Source organism: Mastigoproctus giganteus, chromosome 3 (assembly GCF_048544385.1).
Source record: "Mastigoproctus giganteus isolate SK-2022 chromosome 3, ASM4854438v1, whole genome shotgun sequence".
Classification (NCBI taxonomy): Eukaryota; Metazoa; Arthropoda; class Arachnida; order Uropygi; family Thelyphonidae; genus Mastigoproctus; species Mastigoproctus giganteus.
Genome location: NC_143577.1, coordinates 217529038 through 217556262, shown reverse-complemented (window position 1 = coordinate 217556262; position 27225 = coordinate 217529038). Strand labels below are relative to the sequence as shown.

General features: G+C 35.8%; 1 protein-coding gene across 1 annotated transcript in view; it reads right to left on the bottom strand.

The window, feature by feature from the left end:
* Positions 1-27225, bottom strand: part of LOC150088720 (protein HIRA-like) — a 375669-nt gene that overhangs the window by 208546 nt on the left and 139898 nt on the right. The window contains exons 9-12 of the mRNA XM_090369626.1: positions 21307-21474; positions 10974-11021; positions 4481-4537; positions 4253-4323 (exon numbers count right to left, since the gene is read on the bottom strand). Of these exons, the coding sequence (XP_090225752.1) occupies positions 4253-4323; positions 4481-4537; positions 10974-11021; positions 21307-21474 (344 nt within the window). The remainder of the gene's footprint in view (positions 1-4252; positions 4324-4480; positions 4538-10973; positions 11022-21306; positions 21475-27225) is intronic.

Here is a 27225-nt window from a genome sequence, read left to right as displayed (position 1 = left end):
AATTTTGTTAGCATAAAATACTCAGGAGTCTGTTGAAGTTGTTCCTTTCATATAATATGCAAATGAAACCTAGTTCTGACAAAATATAGTACTTAAGAGTAGAAACAATTCCTGTGTGAACAAAATATTACTGAATAAAGTGAGGAAGTGAATGATATACGAATCAATTCTTTTCATATACTGGTTTATATCATTATATTTCCATTACAGATATATTAGTCACTTGCCTGACTTGCCCATATACAATATAGGTAAGTGCATCAATCAAAAATTGATTCACATTATGTGATTTTCCCATAAAATGATCATTTTCTCTATAACTATAATTTGGCTACCGTACTTTCATCAATTCAATAATATCAATGCACTTTTCATGTGAATGCATAGGTGAAGATTACTTTGACTGGTGTTGGGATGTCTGGAACATATTTGGGACTACCAAATATAATTAATAAAATAACCTGTTTAGCTTTTCTTCTGAGAGTAGGTACAATATTTACTTTCAACTTTCATTATATTCATAATGAAAACTGGCAGTTAACAGATTCAGAAAAGGAGATTTGTCCTAGTGAATCAGGTTCTGGATCAACAGGTAGTTCCAATTTATTAGATCATACTAGTCCAGAAGATGATGATTTCAGTGCAACTACATGATTTGCAATGTAAATAAATTTTGTGTCAATCACTCTAAACAGAAGAGTTTCAAGTGAATTGGACCAGCACTTCAACTTACTGTGGATGGGAGTAATGTGGCAGATCAAAATAGAAGAACCCTTGCCAGGATACACTGCCCTCTCACAGTAAATGTATTCCACATCGCACATAAACAAATAAGTTATAAACATGCAAAGATTAAATTGAATGGTGACCAGCTTACTTCAGTATTATGGATAATATTACCCCACCCCAATCAGGATATTTGAGCATCCCAATGTAAGATGGGTGTGGTAAATTTGATCACACTGTATACAGAAATTTTAGTAGGATGCATACCCAGACATACACATATCTCATAATCCAACCAGCATCCAGTGTTTTGCAAAATATACTAAAAAAAATTGAATGGACAGATTTTAGAATCTTTTCTTGAAGGAAAAAAAAAAAAAAAAAAAAAAACTGCAACTATAGGTAATCATAAGGTCAAGTGAAAGCAGATATACAAGAAGTCCTTGCTGTTCACTGCAGTTATGTTCCTAGAACTATGTTGTACAACGATGGCAACCTCCATACGTATTGCACAAAAGACATTCTTGTGTGGGGGGGGATTGTGTGTGTGTGTGTAAAAAGTTCAGATGTTCTTTAGGATCACATTTATCACACTTCATAAAGCATAAAAATATCACTAAACAGAAAAAGAATTAGAAGTTCAACACCATCATTCTTTATGTCTTGTCCTCTCTTCCACATAACTGGTGTTCTCGAGTTACTGACTGTTTTCCTCCTTAGTATAAACTTTATGTAATGTAAGCTGTAAAAGGTCACCAGTTTACTTCTGCAAGGATTGAAATACTGTGGTCTCATTTTTCCTAAAGAAAGAACTGATTTTCATTAGCTTTATTTTCTTCTTGTAAAGTTCTTTGTAACAGGAAATTGCATTTAAAGTAATCAAACCATCCATGACTAACATTAGTCTTTTTTCATTCACAATTGTGCCAAATTCTTACTTTACAAACATGTAGACTTCATTAGAAAATTTATATTAATTATATTAATTTCACTAATAACAGTAAAAAGTATCAAAGATATTTTTAGCTTTTTAAATTATTCTTGAAAATATTTAAATAACTGAAACCAAAAGTTTCAATGAACACCGGGAGGCAACGAATCACAAGGACTTCTTGTATTATAATCTACACTTAAGAGGGGGTGTTCAATAAATTATCTACCTAGAGTACTTCTCCCTATAGTAATATTTCAATAATTCATGATTTATCATGTTCCTACATATCAACTTGAATCATACTAATTTTTATCCAACTATGTTTTTAAGTTGTGCTGCTGTAACAGAAAGAAAGAAGACACCTGTATCAAATTATGGATTTGCTGAAATTGGTGCATCATTCACTCATCAAGCTTCTCACCAAAGAAGGAAATGGGCCAAAGGCCATTCACAAAAGGATGGTGGATGTGGCAATAGTGCACCTTCAGAGTACCAGGTGAAATTCTGATCAAAACAATTCAAATGGGGTAGAGAGTTCATTGAAGATGATCCACATTAAGAACGGCCTGTGACAATGACCACTCCAGAAATTTTCCAAGCTGTGGAAACTCTTGTACTGAATGACAGGCGTTTAAAGAAGTCTCAAATCTCTAGGGAATATGACATATCTGAGGAAACACTTATAACCATCCCCCATGGACATATGGGATGACTAAGGCAGTGCAAGATGGGTCCCTGGATTTCTAACCCCTGTGCAGAAGCAATTCAAGAGTACAGTGTTGTGAGCAGAATTTAGAGCTTTATAGAAGGGATCCTGAAACTTTCATCTCCACAATTGTTATGTGTGATGAAACATGGGTTCATCACTAGGATCCTGGAACCAAGCAAGAATTAATGCAATGGAAGCACAAGGCTTCTCCCCCACCCAAAAAATTTCAGAAACAACCTTCAACTGGCAAGATTATGGCCACCATTTTGTGGGATGCTGAGGGAGTTTTGTACATTCGCTACTTGGAACACAAGCAGACAGTCATTGAGGAGTCATATGCATCCCTACTGTACAACTTAAGGGATGTCATAAAGGAAAAATGCCATGGAAAACTTTCCAAGGGTGTGCTGCTTCTTCAGAACAACGCATCAGTGCACAGGTCACATGCTGTTGCTTTGAGAGACTGACTTTACAGAACTTACTCATCCACCTTAGAGTCCGGATCGGGGCCCCCAGTGACTATTTCTGTTTTGACACACAAAAAAAAAAAAAAAAAAAAACGTGATGTGAATGTCGCTTTGCTGATGATAATGAACTGAAGTCTGATGTTTCTGCGTTCTTTGATGGACAGGTCAAAGAATTTTATTTGTCTGGTATTTCCTCATTGCCAATAAAACAGAACAAGTGTATTGAAGTTCAGGGAAGTTACACTGAAAAATGAAAAAAAAGATTTTTGCCTCTATTTCATTTCTTTCATAAGTAGGTAGATAATTTATTGAACACCCCTTGTATATTTGTTTCATGGCAATGAAAGATTATATATACAGGGTGATTCAGGAGGAATAGTATATATTTTTGGAGGTTGTAGTATCGATTATTCTGAGTTAAAAAATTTCATATAAATATGTGTCCAATTCTCAATGGATATGGAGATACAGCTGTTTGAAACTGGAGTGCACAAAGCCATTATGAGAGGTATTGAAGAATGATAAATGACTTATTGTTTGTATTTATTGACGTTTTGTATTTATTGAACACAAATAATTGACATTTTTTACAGTTTACAATAAATGTTTGAAAATTCCACAGCCAACCTCAATGCACTTTGCAACTCCTGTGGTAATATGACATGTTCTTCTGAGGTCATCTTGCCGTTCCTTTATGAAGGCAGCAGTATCTAAAATGCGAGCGAGCAATTTGTCTCTTGTATTCACCTTTTCTTCGTATACGGCGCTTTTCATCCATCCACACAAACAAAAATCTAATGGAGTGAGGTCTGGAGACCTTGGTGGCCAATGAACGGGACCATCGCAGCCAATCCATCGTTCAGGGAAAGTTCAATTTAGATATTGTATCACCAGACGTGTATAATGTGCAGGAGCTCTGTCATGCTGAAAGTACATACCAATCCTTGTAGCCAAGGGAACATCCTCCAATAGTAGTGGAAGTTTGTTTTGCAGAAATTCTAGGTAAATGGGCCCTGTAAGATGATTTTGTAATACAACAGGCCTAATCAACTGATTGTTGTGATACTGCACCACACATTTACAGAGAAGCAACCTTGAAAATTTGTTTCTACAGTAACATGTGGATCTTCGTCTGACCATCTATGAGAGTTATGGGTGTTGATGATACTGTCATGGGTGAAAGTAGCTTCATCGCTGAACAGTATTAATGGAATTAATCAGCAATTAATTCAAACATCTGTATCTCCATATCCATTGAGAACTGGACATGTTTATATGAACTTTTTTACTCAGAATAATCAATACTATAACCTCCCAAAATATTTACCATTCCTCCTGAATCACAATGTATATATTACTTTGACTCATTATTTACAATTTTTAAATTATTTTGTAATTTTGAACAATTTAACTTACCAAGAAATATCCAATACCGAGTTTGAAAAAAGGTCATGGATTACTACAAGGGGGCGCTTCAAACAAGTTAACTGAAAGAGAAATGAAAAAAAAAAAAAAAAAGAAAAAAAAGTTGCCTAAGACAAGGCCTGAGAAACAGAAATTTATTAAAATTCCAAAATAAATATTTTAGAAGAACAGTAAAGTAATACTGATGTTATTTAGGGGCTGCTGCTTAATATTACCCACCCATATGGAGAGTGATCTGTCCCTACTTCCTATTGCACAGCAACAAAAGTGTTGGACCTATAAAATATAATAATAAAGAAAATAATCAAATAAAAGAAATTTACAGTAAAGACTTCAAGTTTCTCATATTAATATTGTCACTCACCCAGTCTGACTGATTTTTGAACAATTTAACTTAACCCCCCCCCCAACATAGCCTTTTAACACATTCACTGCTGCTTATATTTACGAGGATCCTGTCTGTGTGCCTTGGGTTACTTCTCTGGGGTACCAGAACAAGTAGGCACTACGTTTTAGTAAATGGAAGGGATTTCACCATTGAAGAATCATCACTCCAAGTAACATAAGCATCTGAGTGAAGTCCAGAATCCACAGCACTTTGAATAGAAATCTATTTCAGTATCAGATTGCATAACATATTGTCCATCCCTGTTCCTTTTCATTCTTGATGTCTCAGGATATGGATCCATTATAACAACATTTTAGGATAAAATTTTATTGGAAAACACTTTTTATACAAAATTTTATCAACAGACACACACTAAGGATGATGTTTTGTTTTTCACAAACTAAAGGATTAAAATTCAGCAAGCATAATCTTCAAAACATTTTGCCTTTTCTTCTTGTGGACATCGCTGACCTGCCTTGATGGGGTATTCAAGCACAACAGTGTGCCGAGAACTGTCCAGCAAAAAACATCTAGTCAATGGCAGTCCTATGGCTGGAGACAGCCTGTTTACGTTAGAGGCCAAAGAGGGTGAAAAAAAATCATGAAGTCTGGCAGACTGGCCACAAATGGTTTAAAGGCAGTACAGTACAATAGTGTAAGATCATGTGTAGTCTATGCTCTACATAAGTGATCCCTAACCAGAATCTGCTTGTCAGCTAAAAACTAGATAATACAGTGAACACAGAAACCCTGACAATAGACATTTGAGGACCAGAAAAACACTGTCTGATCCAACAAATTTCAGTTTCAGTTATTCCATTATGATGGCAGGACTATGATATGGCAGCAGCAGCACAAATTAATGGACCCATTGTACCAGGTATCAAATCTGCAGGCTGGTGGTGAAGTGTGACAGGTGGAGAGTGTTTCATGACACATGTTAGATCCACTGATATCAGCAGAGCAAAGCCTTAATGCCACACCCTACTTGAATGATGCTACTGACAAGAGACCACTGAGTGTAACTGAAAGTGGATGCAGTGAAATTCGATCTCCAAGAAATAAGTTTTGCCACTTTATTAACTTGATTGTCATATTATATCGTATTTCATAAGAAGCTTTATAAACCTAGTACGCTTGTTATTTTTATCACTGCATTTAGAAATCTATTATATAGTGTAGTGTTGATAATTAATTAATCTTATTAATTTTCATTGTATTCAATCAGATAACATGCCCCACACTAGAGCAGCAAAGTAACAAGCACAAAGTATCACAGTGGTTGCTTGCGGGAGAACCAAGGGGTGGTGGTTCTCCAACGCATCACAGCCTTAAAAAATGTGCAGCTTGTGAAACGCTTACGGATCATTCTGGAACAGGGCATGATCTAGCCAAGGAGGATGTCTTTGTGTGTTTTAGGTGCAGAGTGTCAAGAAATTAGGTGCCAACTCAGCGTTCCGATGGGCGCCTATGAGTTTGAAGAATCGGGTAGTGCCCTCGAATGTATTAAAGTGGGGTACCCATCAAGCTCTCAGCTGCTCAACTCAATGCCAGCTCTCCCTCTTGTGCATCATGCTACACAACAGCAATCTCCAAGGAAGAACGCGCTGGTCCCACAGGAGATAGTTATTGTGGTGACTCCATTGTCAGGGAGACGAGTAATATATTGTGTAAAAAGAATAGGTGGAATATATGACCAGGGTGTGTCTGCCAGGGGCAAAAGTTGATGACACTGAAGAGCAGATATCATTTTTTAAGGGCAAAAAGGGTGATGTTGTACACGGCACTAATGACATTAAGAGTACATCTGCAAGTCTACCCAGACATGATAGAAAAGTACATGACGAGAGCCTTGTCAATCAATTTGGCCCTGGAGAGACTGTGCACGGCTTGTGGGGTAGAAATTTTCTCAGCACGATCTGTGCTTGTTAACAGGAGAGACTGCTTCTACAGGGATAGGATACACTTAAATAGAAGGGATGCAAGAATATTTGCTGATGCTATTGAGGCAGTGTTAGGTGGGTTGGAAAACTGCTAGCTTGACAGGGATTCCTGACTAAAAGATTAACAGCAGCCACAGGCAGAGGTGCAAGTGATTCTTGCACTGCTTCTATTAGATTGTGGGGGCAGGATGCTAGGCTTTCAGGGACTGGTGGGAGTCATCACGGAACAAATAATACATGGGCTGTGTTAGGGTAACTAAGAATAAGTGCGTGTATACTTGCATGTACACCAATGCTAGGAGCGCAATAAATAAATTTGATGAATTTGAAGTGCTGGTCAAGACATCAAAGGCAGATATCAGAGACATGATGTCACACTGACATAAGCAGTGCAGAATTGGAATTTGGGGAGAACAACATGTACAGAAAGGATAGATAGGATAGTAAGGGAGAAGGGGGTTATGCTGTTAGTTAAGAAACACAAAAATCAAAGGATGTGCATCCAGTTGACATATATGGCCAGTGCAATGTTGAGTCAGTTTGGTGACTCAACATTGCACTGGCCATCAAAATGAGAGGAGGAGTGTATTATAGGCCTAACAACTCTGATGAGTACAACGAAACTGTACAGAGAAATAGTGGGCCAGTAAATAAGATTGTTTAATAATGAGGAATTTTAACTTTCCACAATGACTGAGATTTGTGTTAGTCACTTGCACACTACCAAGACTTTTGTGGATTTATTGGATGATCGTTTTCTACAGCAACACGTTACAGAGGCAACCAGAGAGAGTAATACTCTTGATCTGGTTATTAGCAGTGATTATTCATGCATTAAGAATTTGCAGATAAAGGAACCACTGGGTGGCAGTGATCACAGTGTACTAACGTGGGATTTACTTAAAGATATCACTACCATTAGGGGTAAAGGGAAGGGTTTTTGCTTCCGTAAAGGTGACTACAGTGGTCTCAGACAGTTTTTAAATTGTATACAGCAAGACCAACTGATGATGTTACCAACAGCAAATTCTAAATGGGAAGCATTCGAGGAAGTAATCATGGAAGCTACTAGGCTTTTCATAACAAACAAGAAATACTGTTCAAGGTTTAGGCCTAAACGGATGTCAGATGAACTAATGAAACTCATTGCAGAGAAGAAAAATGCATGGGATGCATATAAATATCAGGTGACACAGAAGCCTGTGATAGATATAAGCTAGTCTGTAATCAAGTCACAAAAGGTTAGACAAGCAAAGGCAGATTACAAGAAATCTTTGGCAAAGGATGCTAAGAAAAACAGCAAGGACTTCTTTAGTTATATAAACTCTAGAAGGAAGGAGATGAATCAGATTGGTCCACTTGATATCGATGGTTCAAATGTTGATGATCCTGCTCGGATAGCTGATAATCTGAATGAGTATTTTGCATTTACATTCACACATGAGGAGTTATTAAGGTTTGAAAGTGCCAGAAGGTTATCAAATTGTAGCAAGGTGCTTAATGATTTTGTAATAACTGAGAGCAAAGTGTTGGAGAAACTGTTGAAGTTAAATATAAGAAAGGCACCTCAGGTGGATGGGATCCATCCAGTGATATTAAAGGAGGTGGCAAAGAAAGTGAGCAAACCCTTAGTCATAATTATGAGAGCATCCTTGGACAAGGGGAAGTCCTTAAGGACTGGAGTTGTGCAAATGTGTCCCCAATTCACAAAGGGGGATCTAAGGGTAACACGAATAATTACAGACCAGTTAGTTTAACTTCCGTTCCAAGGAAAATAATGGGGAGTCAGTGGGTGTTGTTGTTGTTATTTGGTTTTTTAGGAGCATTAGCAACTAAGACCATATTGCTCCGGGGATATGCGGTGGTAATTCCTTGACCGATCAGCATCCTCCGTATTTGGTGGTCACAGGCTTGACCCCCAGTCTAATCAAGAAGCGTGTGCTCCTGTCCACCTGGTTTTGGATGTGCCAGAGTCACTGGTTAAAGATGCAATAGGGAGTCACTGGTTGTTGTTGTTATTATTTGGTTTTTTAGGAGCATTAGCAACTAAGGCCATATTGCTCCACGGATATGCGGTGGTAATTCCTTGACCGTTCCGCATCCTCCGTATTTGGTGGTCACAGGCTTGACCCCCAGTCTAAACAAGAAGTGTGTGCTCCTGCCCACCTGGCTACGGATGTGCCAGAGTCACTGGTTAAAGATGCATTGCAGGATCATCTAGACAAGACTGCAGTAATAATTCAGACACAGCATGGGTTTGTTAAGGGAAAGTCTTGTCTGACAAATTTGATTGGATACTATGATGTGGTTACAAATGAACAGGATGCAAAAAATAATTTTGATATCATATACTTGGATTTCAGGAAAGCTTTTGACACTGTTGCACATGGAAGACTACTGTATAAATTGGAGCAGTATGGTATTAAGGGTAAGTTGCTACAATGGACAAAAGGGTGGATGAGTGGGAGAAGACAGAGTGGTAATCAATGGACGCTGCTCTTCGTGGACTAATGTCATTAGTGGAGTCCCCCAGAGTTTGGTGTTGGGCCCACTGTTGTTTTGTATATTTATCAATAATATTGAATGAGGAAATGAGGCTTAACGTTTAAGTTTTCAGATGATACAAAGGTTGGCAGGATTGTTAATGACAGTAATAGCGGTTTGCTACTGCAACAGGATCTAGAAAATTTGGGCATATGGACTGAGAAGTGGCAACTGAAGTTTAACATTGACAAATGCAAAGTACAGTCAGTCCTCGTATAACACGTGTTTACACTACACGAATTCGATAAAGCACAATTTATAAATATGGGAACAGTGTCGTGTATAACACGAAACAAATTCATTTATGTAAGATTTGCCTTTGTGTCTCCAAGAAAAGGCAGTCGAACGCAGAAATAACCTCAACAACAGAACACAGCAGGAATGAAGAGAAGATTCTGAAAATGTATTTATGTTTTTATATTACTGAAGATTTCAGTGAATGGAAAACACCTTTCACCATAATAACATAAAAACCAACAATTCCGGCTATCGGTATTATCGCAATCCAATTAGATTGAATTTACTACCCATTTATAACAGATTCCACTAGCAGGCACCTGTGAGGTGCCTGCTAGTGGAATTGCCTGCTTGAGGCCTTGAATGGCTTAAGAAGGCTAAATTGTGATGGGATTCTTCCTCTTGTTCAGAATTACGAACCTGAGAGGGCATAAATTCAAATTGAGGAAAGACAGTTATAGAATAGATGGGCAGAAATTTGCCTTTAGCCAGCAGGTAGCTGATTGCTGGAACAAACTTCCATCTGTCATTATGGTAGTTTATACAGTAGTGCATTATCACACAGGCATATCAGGTGTATGCCTCGGCCCCCAAACCAACAAAAAAAATTGTTATTATTTCATTCTAAAGCTTGCTTTAACTCACATGAAGATTTTATTTATGTGAAAATTAAAAACGACACGGTGATCCCAGTGTTAGAGCTGTGCACACATATCGTATATCACTCGCCAGCTAATAATTACTTTTTATATATTTTTGCTTTATTAATCAATCAATAAGTTATTCAATACTTATGTTTACTTATAATTTTTGTTCTCTTCTTATTATAGAAATAAAAAGTTTAAAGAAAAATTCATGCCTTATATTTATTCATTTAAATTTCAATAGTTTAAAATTTTATAAGTGCCCCTCAAACTTTGTTTGCACCTTGGGTCCCTCAAATGCATAATCCGTCACTGAGCTGATAGCTTAAATAAATTCAAGGAGGAACTGGACAAATGTTTAGAGGGATTGGATGTGTGAAATGGGGGGTTTTCTTTTTGCTGATGCTACATAAGCTTGCTTTTTTGCATCACAACTTGTTCAGTAATGGTTCCAGGAACATGAGGGCTACTCTACCATAATTCCACACAATTCTTCACAACATGATCAAGTACTGTGGGGCGAGATGTTTGCAACAAGAATCTGATCATATCTGCATGGGCCAGCATTCCCAAAGAATTCTTCTGGAATCCATGCACCACTGACTAAAATGTCCTGAGAGCGAGAGATGCTATTCAATATTAGGTGAGTGTACCTAATAAACTCACTATTAAATATGTAAAATTTTAAGCTTTTCAAGTAAAACTTAAAACAAAGATGTTTCCTGTAAATTTTATGAATGCATCATTCATAAAATTTATAGGAATTTTAAATTCTGTTATTTTAAAGTAAAAGAGTAACTTTCAAAGTAAGAGGTGCATTTTTAAAGAATATAAGACATTTAACTATATCCACCAAACATAACAATCAATCAAATAATTTGTCTTCCCAATATTTAAGCAAATTTTAATCAATATCAATTTATATGTTTAAAAAAAAGTATATTTTTAAATCTTACCTTCTCACTCTCTTTACTCAGCTTAAACAGAATACTTGGATTGAACCTCTAAAATTTAATAATAATCAATATGAAATAAAATTTATAGTTCATGGATTTAAATATAACAAAGATACAAATGAGTATAATTATTATTAATTATAGAATTTTGGTACACTGCTGTAGGAGAGGAGAGGAGTATGTATAAAAGGAACATTCACTTGAAGTACAGTCGGTCCTCGTATAACACGTTTTTACATTACACGAATTCGATCATACACGATTTATAAATAGGGGAGCGTTATCTTATATAACACGAACCGAATTCGCTTATGCACGATTCGCCTTTGTGTTTACAAGAAATGGCAATCAAACGCGGAATCACCCCAACAGAACGCAACACAATAGGAATGAAGAAGATTCTGAAAATGTATTTATGTGTTTTATATCAGTGAAGGGGAAACACATTTCACCATAATAACGTAAAAACCAACACAATTCCAGATATCGGTATAATCGCAAATGCAATTAGATGGAGTTTACTACCAGTTTATAACAGATTCCACTAGCAGAAACAAAACTGGAAATTATTTTTATTGTTTTATGGTAGTAACCCCCAGAAATGTGCTTTAGTAAAATGTGGGGTGTTAATAGTGTATCTCGGCCTTTACGGTGTTGTTTATTCAGTTGCTACCCGCGCACAGCTTTGTTTATGTGTATCAAGCGTGCCTCCTCATTTTGTAACTGTGCTTTATTCCCTAAAAATTAGTAAAATACTTGAAAGGTGTGAAAAGGAAGCGTCCTGGTGAAGACACTGCAGATTCAGAGAAAAAAAAAAAAAAAGCAATACCGAAAATTCAAAAATTCTTACCCGGGAAAATTTATAGTGGCCTCATACTATGGTTTATGGCCAAAATGACACCGGCCTCCGGCCAGTCCGCCTCTGTCGATAGAGAAAAAAATATGAAATTGTGAAACGCTTTGAGCGAAATGAAAGACCGTGTGATATTGCATGTGCTGCAGACCTAAATGAGGCAACGCCGAGAATTACAAAGAATGCGGAGAAAATAAAAACAACTTTCATAGCGGGAACAACTCAAAGTGTAATTAAAATCCATTAGATTAAGAGACAAGAATTGGAAGGGATGGAACGGCTGTCATCTGTTTGGATAGAAAATCAAACAAAAAACAAGTTTGCTTACAATAGAAGCAAAAGCGTTAGCAATATTTTATTACGTAATAGTCGTAATAAAATACGTAAGCATTTTATTACGACTTACATATTATAATTTATACTTACGTATTATAAAATACGCATTTTATTACGACTATTTTATTTAAAATAATAATTTTTTTACGAATAAAATACGTATTTTATTCGTAAAAAATACTTTTTTAGTATTAAAAAATATTAAAAATACTTTATAATATAATAAAAAATATTTATTTTTTATTATTTATTATATTATAATAAAAAATATTATATTTTTTATTACGTATTTTAATCGTTATAAAATACGTAAGTATTTTATAACGATTAAAATTACCCGATTATTTATTGTGTTTGGTAATGTTTTGGTTCCAAATGTGTGTTCAATCTTGGGTGGTCGGCACCTAACCCCACTTTTCCCATAGGGCCTGTTGTTTATATTGCACGAGAGTTTCTAGGAACACAACTATCGTGCTATACGAGGACAGACTATTATTATTTTTCAATTTTCTAAACTAAACTGATGACTTTTAGCTGATGAATAAAATATTTGAATTACACTGTTGTTATATTTGGGTTTTTTGGCACAAAGGCCTCTTGGGCCATATTGTGCCTGTTCATGATTTGCTTGTCACTGCAATCACAGTCTATTATACAGATTTATATGTTTCAAATAATTAAACAGTTCCTCGAAATTTGCTTCATTGCCAAGAACATGTAACAAGGTTAACGGTTCCTGTAAGTTGGATAGCGAGCTAAAACCTGATTTTCTTATTATTGAATGCGTTTTATTGTTAGCTGCAACTAACAAAAGAAACACCGAAGAGGGTTCTCTCCCATAAGCAAATACAGGCGAGTTGGATGCGAATGACCGATGTAGAGCCTTGCCAGAATCGCTTCTTGTTGCTTGCTTCTCCTGAAACTAGATGTCCAAAGTTGTGGCTCTTTTTTTATCTGCAGCAGTTTATTATTGATTTGAGTTTCCAAAGGTGAGACCATTGTTTCCTGCACGCTGTTTTAATGATGGATTTGTAGTTGGTGTAGGGCACTTTTAGTTGACTGGAGGATCCAGAGTTGGGATGTTTAGCAGAATCATTTGCACGTACATTACCTGAGATGCCAACATGACCAGGGACCCAGCAGACTGTAACCTTCTGGTTGGCTGTTTGACAGTAAAATAATTTGGATTGGATCTCTTTAAGAATGGGATTAGAGGAATAAAAGATAGACTGAATTGCAGTGATTGTACTTAGAGAGTTGGTATATATCAAAGATTGCTTGATATGGTGGTTGTTTATGTTATCTAGAGCTAGTTTTATTGCAAATAATTCTGCGGTATAGATACTGCATTCAGTAGGAAGTGACACAGCTACTTAGAAGGTGAAAGAAACCACTGCAGCACCTATGGCTGCATCTGTTTTGGATCCATCAATATATATTTGTACTTTCTATGAATTTTCCAAGGAATGTGATTTATGTAGCTGCTGAAAGTTGATGTTTGCCAGGGAGAATTTTCCCCATCTTAAAAAGAAATTGTCGCAGAGAGGTGAGAATTCAGTCCAGGGAGGGTCGGGCATATTAAAGTTTTGGAATATATTATGAAAGTTGATGTCCCACCTGAGCATAAGCTCTTGCAGTCAAAGCCCTGTGGGGCAGTTTTCATTAGGTTTATTGTGATATAGTATGGCATGTTGAGGTTCAAACAGGTGCTGCCAGCTAGGGTGGGACGGAATACTTTTAATCTTTGCTGTATAATTAAACAATAAGGATTTTCTCCTGAGATGCAGAGGGGGTTCATTTGCCTCAATATACAGGCTGTGGACCAGAGATATTCTGAAAGCTCCCACAGCTATCATAAGGGCACTATGCTGTATGGTGTTCATACATAATAGCGAACTTTTCCTAGCGGAGTCATAGAAAGGTGATCCATAATCTAAGCATGATCTTATTAAAGCTCTATAGAGATGAAGGAGAGAGCTTCTGTCAGCACCCCAGGACATAGCAGAGACTGCTCTTAGGATGTTCAGTTTTTTTAAGACACATAGCTTACCTTCACACTACAGTATGAAGGTAAGCTATATGGGAAGCAAAATTGAGTTTATTATCTAAATATAACCCCAACAGAGGAAAATTGTTAGTGACAGAAATCAGGCCGTTTTTTTAAAAATATTTCTGGATCCGGGCGGAGTTTTGAGTTTTTTACAAAAATGAATTGCACTAAATTTCTTTTCCGATAGGGAATAACCATTCCATAATGCCCATGATTCTATTTTAGCGATGGAAATTTGAAGTTGTCTTTCAATGGTGTTCATGGTTTAGGATTGACAAGAAATAATGAGGTCATCAGCGAACATGTATGATTCTACTGTATTCGGTACATCTCGTGTCATGTTTGTAAATCTTATTGCAAATAATGTCAGACTAAGGATGGATCCCTGCGGTACACCCTCCTTTTGTTCAAATGATTTGTATAAATTGTTCATGTATCTAACCTGAAATGTTCTGTGGCATAGGAAGTTTTGTATAAAGTGGAGTAAATGATCTCTCAAGCCAAAAGAACGAAGATCTTGAAATACGCCATATCGGCAGGTGGTATCAAAGGCTTTCTCAATATCGAGGTTGATCATGACCAGATGTTGTCCCCTTATGAAGGCATTTCGGATATTTACTTCTGCTTTTATCTTTACATCTAACATGGAACGGTTCTTTCGAAACTTGTACTGATTGCTATTTAGCAAGTTGTTAGTTTCCAGGAACCACGTTAACTGCCTGTGAACCATTTTTTCCAGGACTTTGTCTAAACAGCAGTCAGTGAAATCAGCTTGTAGTTATGCAGAAAGGTGCGATCCTTTCCTGGCTTTGGGAAGGCTATTATAATTGAGTGATGCCAGGAGTTTGGATAAGTATTTTCTAAAAATATTCGATTGTAATATTTTAACAATGTCCTTTTTGCTCTGTTGTTTAGTTGGCTTATCATGATGCATTACTGGATGTTTTATTGAGCACCACTAAAAGTGCTGTTAATGTGAATGGCTGGTTGTAAGGGTGTGAAACTCTAGTAGAGAAATTGATATTTTGCTGATCTGAAGATTCTTTAATTTGCTGAAAGATTGGGCTGTAGGTGGATACGGCTGATGTACTGGCATATGATTCGGCTAAGGCATGTGCAATTTCTGTTGGAGAGGATAAACCCCTTCCCTTCCTAGTTTAATATTGAAGCCAGGGACTGCACATATTTGCCATTACTTGTATTTTCTTCCAGATGAGTCTGATATCTGTGTCCTTGTTTATACTAGAGGAAAAGCTAATTTCACATTAAGCATACCTTCTTATCTGGCAGAACTTGGCTTTCATTCTTTTAAAACTAATTAAGTTACTGGTTGTGGGGAATTTGCAAAACAAATTCCAAGCCCTGTTTTTTCCTGTTTAGCATTTGTACAATCCGGATTCCACCAGTAATTACTGTGTTTGCATTTCCCAGGCAAAGATTTTGGTATTGTAGAGTTGGCAGCTTGTAATTGATTAGTTATATGTTGTGTGACATAATCTATGGGCTGGGACTGGATTATTTCATTATCTAACAGAACATTTGAAGTATATTCATTCCAGTGAGCCCTAGAAAATTTCCAACTGGATCAACCCGGCAAAGGGGAGTTTACCCGTGTTTGCTGCTTGCAGAGAATTGGCGATGATCGCTATTTAGTGGATTTTCAAGAACAGACCACTCCGTATTGGTACATATGGAGGGAGAGCAGATTGAAATGTCTATTGCACTCATGAATCCTATAGAAAAATGAATATAGCTAGGCTCACCAGTGTTCAAAAGGATAAATTGACAAACATCAGGAAGAGTTTCTGTTAGTTTACCGCTTCTGTCAATTGTTGGAGATCCCCACAGTGAATGATGAGCATTGAAGTCTCCGAGCAAATAGAAAGGAGGGTGGTAGCTGATCTATTAGATTTTCTAGATCATCTGAGGAGAATGAGGAATTTAGAGGAATATATATATATAGAGCTATTGTAATAATCATGCCAATTTCTGCACCCACTGCCACTACCTCAAAAGGAGTCTGAAGAGTAACATGTTTGGATGGAGTGTTATTTCTAACAAGAACCGCCATGCCTGGGCCAGCGAGTCGATACTGTATCTCTCTTGAACATGGTATAATTTTTAATGATAGGATACACTTGTGGATTAAATAGGTTTCTTATAGGGATATACCTGCTGGTTCATAGCGGCTGATGAGATCATGCAAGTCATCTTTTGCATTACGTAAGCCTCTACAATTCCACTGAAGGATTCTTTCCATTATGCATTCTTGTTGGTTGTTTTTGTTTCTGACTGCTTTTTGGTTGTACCTTGTTTATACCTCTCTATTTTTACTTTGTCTTTCTTAGGAAAGAAAGGACGTGTCGATCTCATCGGTTGCGTGAAGTTCTAAAATTCCATCATCTGAATTATTCTGTTGATCAATATCCATTTCAGGTGAAATCTGTGGTTGCCCCATTGGGATTTCTGCAACTTTTGGTTTCACTGTTGAAGGTGCATCAGCTGGAATGGAAATTGGAGAATTTCTGGCTTGTACAGTTTTTTGTTGTGAAGGACACTGTTTGGGAAAAGTGAGCATGGATCATGCCCAATTGGCAATAGATGTATTAGGAGGAACTGTAACGTCTGTTTGAATACTTACTGACTGGACCTGTTTAGCAGCTGTGGCATATGTACGCTTTGGCTCCATTTTGATTATTTCTTTTCTCGCCTCTGAATAAGAGACTTTGTTCTCCACTTTATATTTCTGTATATTTTCCCCTTGTTTCCACAGTTCACATATTTTGGAGAAAGCCAGGTGATTACCTTTACGATTTGGGCAACGAGGAGGGGTAGCATTGCAGTTGGACTGGTTGTGCTCCTTTGATCCGCAATTAGGACATACTGCCTCAGTATGTGCAGTCTGGGAGTGTCCATATTTTTGGCACTTGTAGCACCTGATTGGGTTTGGGATGTAAGGTCAGACACGGCAATAGAGATAGCCTACTTTGACAGATGTTGGTAAGATGGGAAAGCTAAAAGTGAGGATTATGCTCCTTGTTGGAACAAGAACATCATCTTTACGAGTCATGATTCTCCTGGCTTGAATGACTCTTTGTTCTTGTAGCTCTTTGACTATTTCCTCCTCCGATACGATTAATAAATCCCATTCTGCAATTACTCCCTTTGAGGAATTTAGGGTGGCATGGGGAGTGACTTTTATTGGATGTATGCAGAAAGTAGTCAGGTTTAATAACTTTGCAGAATGCTGGGATTTCATGGTCTCTACCAGAAGATCCCCAGACTGGAGTCACTTTACTGATCTTGGTGAACCTGCAGCAGTCTCTAAGCATTTCTGCACAAGTTGCATTACATCCATCTGCTGTAAAATACAGTGTCTCAAAAAGATATGCTCACATTTTAGGAAATAAAATTACTTGAAAACCTCAGAAACTATTATTATTGTTATATATGTTCAGAAAAAATAGTTTGTGGCACATGGTAAACTAATGCAGTTGTTCAAATTACCCATCATTTTCTTCTGGCACTGTTCATAATGTTGAACAACTGAATGACAAATGTTCTTCAATGTAACTGCTGGGATAGTTTCATATGCTTGTTTAATTTCAACTTAACTGTAAATGGTTTTCTACCATACACTACATACATTCTAATAGGTAAAGGTCAAGTGGAGTTAAATTAGATGAATGGGGAGAGTAAAAAAGGTAAAGTGCAGCCATTATCAACCCACTGCAGGATGGAAGCCTCCTCAACAATTCATGCTGAGGGAAATGGAATAGGAGTACTCTCCCCATTCTCTCGGCTACGGAGGCCTTGCCTCCGTAGCCGAGAGAATGGGGAGAGTACTCCTATACATCATGTTGGCCTACCTGCCAACCTGTGAAATGATTATCAAGATAAATTCTGACATAACAGTGATAATGTGGAGTCATCCAACCTGTTCGTATAAAACCACTTCATCCAAGTAAATCTCACTCTAACATCAAAGACAAAATGAACACATTAAGCATACCTGGATGAGACAACACACTATAAGGCCCAGTTAAACTCATTCAATGGCTTCTCTTTATGAGCATGTGTACTATTATGGGACCAATACAAATGGTGCCACAATGGAACAATCATGTGCAAAAATATTACGTCATCATCCATATTCACTTAAAACCACTCACTGAATTTGGTGATCAGGACCATCTTCTAACATTCATAACTTATTCCAGTCTCTCAAGCAACTCACTTTACAGATTTCTGTGGAGACTGTGAAAATTGCTCCAATACCATATCAGAATTATCCTATTGATGAGTGAGGTCTCCCAGATTTTTGCTTGCACAAATCTCCCACAGTATCACACACAAAATTTATCATGAATTCTTGAAATTGTTGTTCTTTGATGATTTTGCGGAAAATTCACATATTCACTGCCTGAATTTCAGTCATTCTCAGATTTCCAACTGCTTTTTACTGTTCAAACATCAAACTGTGATGCTTTTTGTTTATGCTTTGTATTATGGGTATTGTTTTGCTTTTGTTTCAACAGAATATAACATCTTTTATCAGCAAAGCGTATTAAGCAAAGACAAAAAATAATTATATTCAATTATAAATACATAATTAAGGTATTTAAGATGAAAATATATGTACATTTTTTTCGAGACTCTGCATATTCCTACAATAATAAAACAATGCAGGTGAACTGATTAAAAGGGGGGGGGCTTTATTACGTCCCCATTTATCAAGGGTTGGTGAGGCACCCAGCAAACAAATGAGTGTTCCATTCATCAATCATTAAACAACCTTTTAACAAAAAATAAATATATAAATACTATTTAATTTGTAAAATATAAATATCTCTGCATTCAAGTTTCATCTTAGGGACTATTTTGATCCACAAAAAGTCAACCTCTGTTCCTCTAAATGACAGAAGATGACTTTTGGCTACTAACCCTTATGGTTACACTCACATTAGAAACTTATCCATGGGTTAATCTAAATTGCTAATATCCTTTCATAACATGCACAGAGCATCATCAAAGGGCAAATCCATTATTTGTTTAAAACTCACAGTAACATCAACAACAGCAGTTTCAAGTTTTACTGGATTCTCACAGAAGAAAGAGCATCTAAAAGTCAATGCACAGTGAACTGTGAATAATGTATCAAGTCTAAGTGAACAGCCAAGGAGTGAATGGAAGAAAAACTTTTGTATACCATACATGTGCAATAACTCCCTAATACTGGTTAAAACAGTAGTAAAACAGTAGTTGTAGTAAAGCAAAACATCAACAGTTGCAAAGTTTTGTTTTAACAAACAGGCAGTGCAATAACTGAAAATTTTTCTTCCATACACCACATAGCTACTCATTAGTGCATGATTTGTTAGTTTGTTATTTGGTTTTTAGGAGCATTAGCAACTAAGGCCATATTGCTCCGGAATATGTGGTGATCATTCTCTGACCTTTCCACATCCTCCGTATTTGGTGGTGACGGGCTCAAACCCCGATCTAATCAAGAAGCGTGTTCTACGCACTGCTGCTGCTCCTTCCCACATGGCTACATGAGGCACCTATATTAGTGCATGATACCACTCACAGATAACCATTTCAATGCTTCTGGCACCTCACCAAAATAGCCTTCTGGGGGCAGGAAACTGGAACTAGATATTAATAAATAACATTACACTTTTATAGTTAGGGAAGGAGGTTGTGGTTGTTTTCCATTAAGATTATTAATAAATATAATACCACTGTTATACCACATTAAATTAATAATATAGTTTATTAAGTTTTCACCTCAACTACTAAGAAAATTAAGGTAATGTTTCAGGTATCTTACCGATACCCATCATCAGAACGTACTGTTGGAGAAACAAAAATAGAAAGGGTTACAAATTTGAATGCAATTACCAATATTATGAATATCACAATTACAATTTGCAAATAAACAATTCTAAGTTTGGATTATTGTTACAATTGAACCAGATTAAGCAAATACAAAGAGATTAAACTATTAAAATCTGCTGACAGACTCCTCTTGTTGATGTTCTCAGAAACCTGATGTGCAAACAGGCAAGAGGCCTGCCAGCAATTAAATTTATAAGTGAGGGATTAATTCCAATAGCAAATAGAATTGTGCCAGGATTTTTATCCTCAATCCAGGATTCTTGTGTAGTGGACTCCTGAGGTGATCTTTGCTCTCCTGCTCTGGTTTCCTATCCTAGAACTGGGGCTTCTATGTAGTTCTGTGTTGTAAATAAACAAGTAATGTTCTTTTCTCAGCATTCTTTTCTCAGCTTTTCTTTACTTAAATTTTACGCTTTTTTTAGTGGTTTATGGCTTCGCTGCTCTTGCCAAGTTGTTTTACTTCTACCCAGTTTAGATGCACAGCCCTGAATCTTTCCTTTTTGATAAAGTGTGTGTGTGTGTGTGTGTGTGTGTCGGGGGGGGGGGGGGGTAATAATTTAGTTTTTGCTATAGTTCCATAAAAGCAAGTCTAGCTATTACAACAGCTTAAATTTGTCTAACTATTAAAATATTAACTGATGTAAAACAAACTAATATACAGTATTATTTACACCCAAGCATTTTATCAAAATGAAATCAAATAAATCATAATCACAATTCTTGAATTTAAATGGTCTGTGGCCAAGTAGCCTGCAACTAATTTTTAAAATTTCAGATGGTTTACAATAGCAAAAGGCTCCCCACCTTTGTTTTTGATATCTACATACATTTTTTAGGCATTTTTCATTTTAAAGGGGTTTTCAGCTTTATATGATCAAAAATGTTGCTGTTCAGTTGTCTGTGAATACAACTCCAATTTATAACAGGCAACTGAAATATTTGGGGAAAAATCCATTTCAGTTAATACTGTTTTGGCTTATACTGTTTTCCTAGACTCTTTTATGACACTAAGCAAGGCCCCCCACCTGTATTAGTATAATACTAATTCACTGGTAATACTAATAACAGTGAAAAAGCCTTCATCAAGTTTGTCCAGGCAGTGAACGGAATGAATTCAAGGCATTTTCAAATGTCTGGCAAAACCATTATTATTCAAATATGTAATCATATTATAAATATAAATTATTATTTACCACACAAGTAATGGCTTTCCTGTGGCCTACAAAATCTTTATTTGTTTTCCAGCCATCTCTTTCAATGATTTGAGCAGTGGGGCCAGAGTTGTTCATTGCATGAGCAGACACTAAATACTGTCCATCAGGAGACCAACTAAGTCTTAGGATATGAGTAGTACCGCCACACTAAAAAAAAGAAAAGAAAAAAAATATACACATAATTACATTATACGTATATTACAAATACATAAAATTGTTTATTTAAATAATAAACATTGTTTATTATTTAAATAAACATTATTCACTTGTAATTAAAGAAAAAAATGTTTTTTGCCCCCCCAAAACCAAACTGCATGCTTGCTTGTGAGAACAACATCCTCTAAGATGAGATGTCAAACAGTGAAAAAATGACAAGTTCATCAATGACTATGGTAAACAGAAGGATCTAGGGCTCACTATTATTAGAAACTGATGAAAAATTTAAAATACAGTGAATAACAGTTATCTGAAACAAGTGGGACTAAAGGCATTTTGGATTAATCAATTTTAAATGCACTCTACAAAAGGGAAGGAAAAATTTAATAAGAAAAAATTACAGCAATTTGCATTTATTATTTGCACATTTGTGTATTGTACATGCTTATAGAGCTTTAAAATAATTAACAATGTTTTGCTACTTAAAATATGTTGGTCTTTTTTTTCTGCTGCAAGATTCTGTATTTTTGTTAAACACAGCAATTGGTTCTTATTCAGTTCTTGCAATTTGGACCACCTGGTAGCAATCATCATCCAAAAAAACTAAAAGAAGAATTAGACACACTGAACAGAGACCTAATAATAATGAGGGAATTCAATGCAAATATAAAAAGATTCTCCACAGATAGGAGAGAGGAACGAAACTGAAGAATATAATCAATTTCTGTATAAACAATCTGATAACTATTCAGATGTTATTCTATCACAAATCCCAACAAAAATACACTTAGACATCTCGAGGTTAGAAGGGGCCGGAGATTCTCTATCATCAAAGTCAAAACCATAAAAAAAAAAGAAGTAGACATGGACTTAGACCATGAATTATTCTCTTTTAAGATCAAACTGAAAGAGTTCAAGAGCCTTACGAGGCTCAAATGTAACTGATATGGGAAAAAACTCAGGACAGAAATCTACAAGAGATAAATGCAGGAAAGACAACTCCACCCTGACACAGTTGGTGAGACCCCTCTAGTTCAAAGTGAAAAAATTAGGAAATGCCAAAAAAGTGTTAGGGTTCAGAAAAGGGAGAAAAAAAAAAATGAATGGAAAATTTAGGGGAAAAAAAGAAGAAAACCAAAATGAAATGAGCTCAGCAGAAAACTGGAGAGAGAATACAACTCAAAAACCTACCAGACAGAAAATTAAATCAAGGTTAAATCATGAAGTTTATTTATGCATGGGTTAATGCACACACATCATTTCTACTGCCAAGGTAGTTTTAATGCATCGTTTAATTATATCTCAATTGTGAATACTTTCACAATGAGTTGCCATGGTATTGCACTACCTCGAATAAGTAATGCTTAACCTATGGAGAAGCATAAGTAAACTCTTTCATACTCTAAGACTTTAGCCAAGAAATGTCTCTTAGATTAAACCATTAACACCATCAGGCATCTCTCATATTGGAGAGATACTTCATAACTGGATTGTCACTATTGCAACAACGGGGTACCTACCTGCACACCAAAGAGGGACCAAAAGGCCCTGAAATGGTGCCACCTGGCGTTACTTACTCTCTGCAGATATCACCACTGGGTGGTGATATCTGCAGAGAGTAAGTAACAATCTTCTCCATAGGTTTGAAGTGTTACTTATTCAAGGTAGTGCAATACCATGGAAACTCGCTGTGAAGGTATTCACAATGAGATAAACAATGCATTAAAACTACCTTTGTAGTAGAAATGATGTGTGTGCATTAACCCATGCACAAGTAAATTCCTTCATAATCTAAGGCTTTAGCCAAGAAATATCTTTTAAGGTTAAATCAACTGGCTGGACAAGAGGCAGATGAATGCAGTGAAGCTTACTATGCTACAACGCTAGAAATATACAAACTATCAAAGAAATCTCTAGAACCTTTACCCCATTATTGCAACAACCATGAAGGATTACTCAGGTAATGTAACAGGGAATATAGAGAAGATAAAAGATGCATGGACAGCACATTTTACCCATATCTTCTGTGAGCAGTTGAAGATCTGGATGAAATTTGGAATCAGCTCATAACTTCTCAAAATCATTTTGGAGGAAACCATATGGTAATACACCAAATGAAGGATGAAGTATCTGGTGAAATTTTCACATTAATTTTTCAACCTCATCCTGGAGAAAAATGATATATGAAATGAATGGAGAAGAGGAATCCTTATTCCCATTTATAAGACAGGAGAGAAACAACTGTGCTCAAACTACAGACCTGGTTGCCTTCTCAACCATGTTTACAAAATATTTTTTTGGAATCCTACAAAATAGGTTAAAGGAAAAAAAAAATCAGAAAAAGAACATATGGCTTCAGAAGGGGAACAAATGACATAATCTTCAAGCTCCTAAGGTTGGCAGATAAGCCTGGGAAAGAAACAGACTTGTATTGCTACTTCATACTACAAACAGGACTTTGACTCTGTGTGAACAGAATTCATTTAATAACCACCTTAGCAGATAATAGTTATCTTTTCAACATCTTCCTAGGAAATATTAGGAAATTATAAAAGGAATAGAGAATCTGCACTAAATAACAATCAATGGAACCAACATAAACCACATAAAATATGCAGACAATAAAAAAAAGAAAATCTGACTGACCAGGAAAAAGCCCTAACCTGAACTTTCAAGACCAAGAAAGTAAGTAAAAACCAGAAAAATATCTATCTAATGATCACTAACCAAACAACTGAATAAGTATGCAGCTTTTTTTACATAGGAATTCTAACAGCAGAAAATACAGATTACATGAAGTCAGTCAAAGGAAGAATTGAAAATGGTTGCCTGGCTATGGGAAAAGTAAAATCTGGAAGGATAAGCAAACAACAACAACAACAACAACTGAAACTAAAACACTACAGATTGGTTGCATTGTCCTTCTGCACTATATGGATCAGAATGATGGATAATTTAAAAAATAAGAAAAAATTCTAGCCTTTGAGATAAAATTGTCTCAGAACAATAAAGAGAACCAACTGGATGGAGAAGAAAACTGATGACACAATAAGAAGAGAAATGAACTACACAAAATCCATTATCAAAGTTACAAAGAAAAAATAGTTGCAAGTGTCTGGACATGTATGCAGGATGACTCAGGATATATTGCCAATTCTATTCCTAATAGAGAGAACAAAAGGAGGAGTACAACTATGGAAAACCTGGATAGAAACAAAGAGTTACTCTGCCTGGCGAATGACAGAGCGCTAGATAAGACGTGTTCAAAGGTGACTCAACCCACTTTAAAGCAGATGACAAGAAGCAATCAGAAGGACATTAAATTTAAGCTTTTCTGTTTGTTTCTGTGGTGTATATATATATATATATATATATTCATCATAATGTGCCTTTTCATATTAAATTTCTATCCAATTCAGATTAGTTTTTAATGATGAAGCTATCCTACAGCTAATGAACAGTTCATTCACTGTCTCTAGTTTTGTTTGTACATAGCAGTTAAGAACCAAAGTATTTATTACAAAGTTCATGGAACTGTACAAAGAAAAACCATTTACAGAAAGTTAAATTGAGGTACTATACAAATAAAAATTTAAAGAACAGAACATGTATTAGTATTGGCAAAATGATGCAAGGAACTAGCTTATGTAGCACCAGTCAAAAAATAAATAAATCAAATTTAAATTAAATTAAAAAAATCAAGTATCCAATGTCACCTTCTCTCCTTAGATTTATCTATTTCTTTCAAGAATTTCTTCAATCTCCCCTTAATTTTAGATAAACTTCTGATCTCCACAAGAGTGGCAGGAGTTTGTTCCAACAATCACCCTCTGATTAAAGGAAAATTACAGATATCCAATCTACAATTATCCCTTCTTAACACTTAAATTTATGCTCTCTTGTGTATGTCACATGGCTAAGTGTAAAAATCTCGTTGGCATTTACTTTATTCAAACCCTTAAAGGCCTTTAACACCTCAATCGAATCATCCTGCAGAAATCTGGGTGACCTACAAAACAAATCTCTCTTGATAAGAATATCTCTTTTGTGCCCTCATTCAATCACATCGCTCTTCTCTGTATCCTTTTCAACAGGTCCGTGTCTTTCTTAAAATGTATTCAAGATGAAAAAAATGTAATATTCAAGATGAAAAAAAAAATATATATAATAAATAAAATAATAATAATCTATATATTAATATGGAAACAGTTTTTTTGAGATGGCCACTTTGAACAACAGGCCTAACCAATCGGGCTGAAAGTAATCTCAAATTGAGGCTATTTCTTCCTAGGTGTGCAGAAAAATGGGAAAATATATAAAAATTCCGAACAGTTTTATTTTACGGAATGGGCCAGTTTTGTCTACTAGCACTGCCTGCCTACCTTAGCCCTGTTACGCCACCATGCTACTCTGACTGGTTGTGTTGAATGTACCTTGCGGCAAAGAAGAAACATGCATTTTCGTGCTGCTGCAAATACATCCAGGATCATTTAAGGATCCAAAATATTTAATATGTCACAGTATTGGCTAACTTAGTGAAAGGTGTGTTCATTGTCAAGCCTTACTTTTTAAGTGTGAAAAAGTCAGGGATCATTTTATTTTACTGCAGAATACAGCAATTTCAGAAGGATTGATCAATGGTACAACACATAATCAAAGTTATGCATCTGAACTGTTTGGATCTAGAAATAATAACAGGAGAAGCTAAAGGAAAACAGGTACTCTTACCGCGTATAGATTTGACTCCATCCGATTCGACTTTGCCATTCTCATTTAAGAGAATGGCAGTTTCCTATTTGGCTGGCTTTTGCAATGACTAAATAAAAGTCAAGGGCAAATGTTTGATAGAGTTGGAATTTCGCTTACTAACCTTGTATTTAGTCATGGCCAATTGTATGTAGCAATGTCGAGGGTCAGATCATTCCAGCATGTTAAGGTAAGGTTACCAGAAGGGCACAAGAATATAAAAAATATCATTTTCAAAGAAGTATTTATCATTTTCCTAACATTATAGCATGAGTACACTCAGCAAGTGCAGTCAAACCATGCTTATTCTACTTTTAACTTGTAGTAACAGTAACTTGTGGAAACTGACTGCTACTGACTTAAGTTAGAATTATGCATTTGTTTCTGGTTAAAGTTATTTATAAAAATCCCATAATCTACAATTATTAGCAGTTTATAATGAACATAAACTGTCTTTTCAAAAGATTCACTATTATTTTTGAATAATAAACATGGAAACAGCAATAATTACTCAGAGAATTAGAGATATGTGCAATAATTCAAATTTCATGCACTTCACAGCATGCCAAATTTGAAATAAATTTTGAAAGTGGAAGTGAATAATAGCTTCTAATATATGCATTATTTTTTAATTATTTTAAAATCTATTTATACATATAATAAGCAGAAATATATGTGCATGCACATTTTAAATTTCATGCATTTAATAGTTTTTAAATTAAAAAACAATGTTTTTTAATTTAACAGAATTAATATATTTTGTTTCTTAAATAAAAGGTGTAAAAAACACAGCATTTTTTAAATATTTAATTTTTTATTAAAAACTAAAAAACTGTATATTCGCGGTATCTGTATTCGCGGTCGCTGATTTAATATAAAATGAAACCTAAAAAAATGTGAATTTTAAATCACCGTGAACATTTTCTGCCATAAAAAAACATGGGCGTGGCTAAAATCATCTTTCCCGGTCAAAACAGCGCTCAGTGGGTGGGGGGA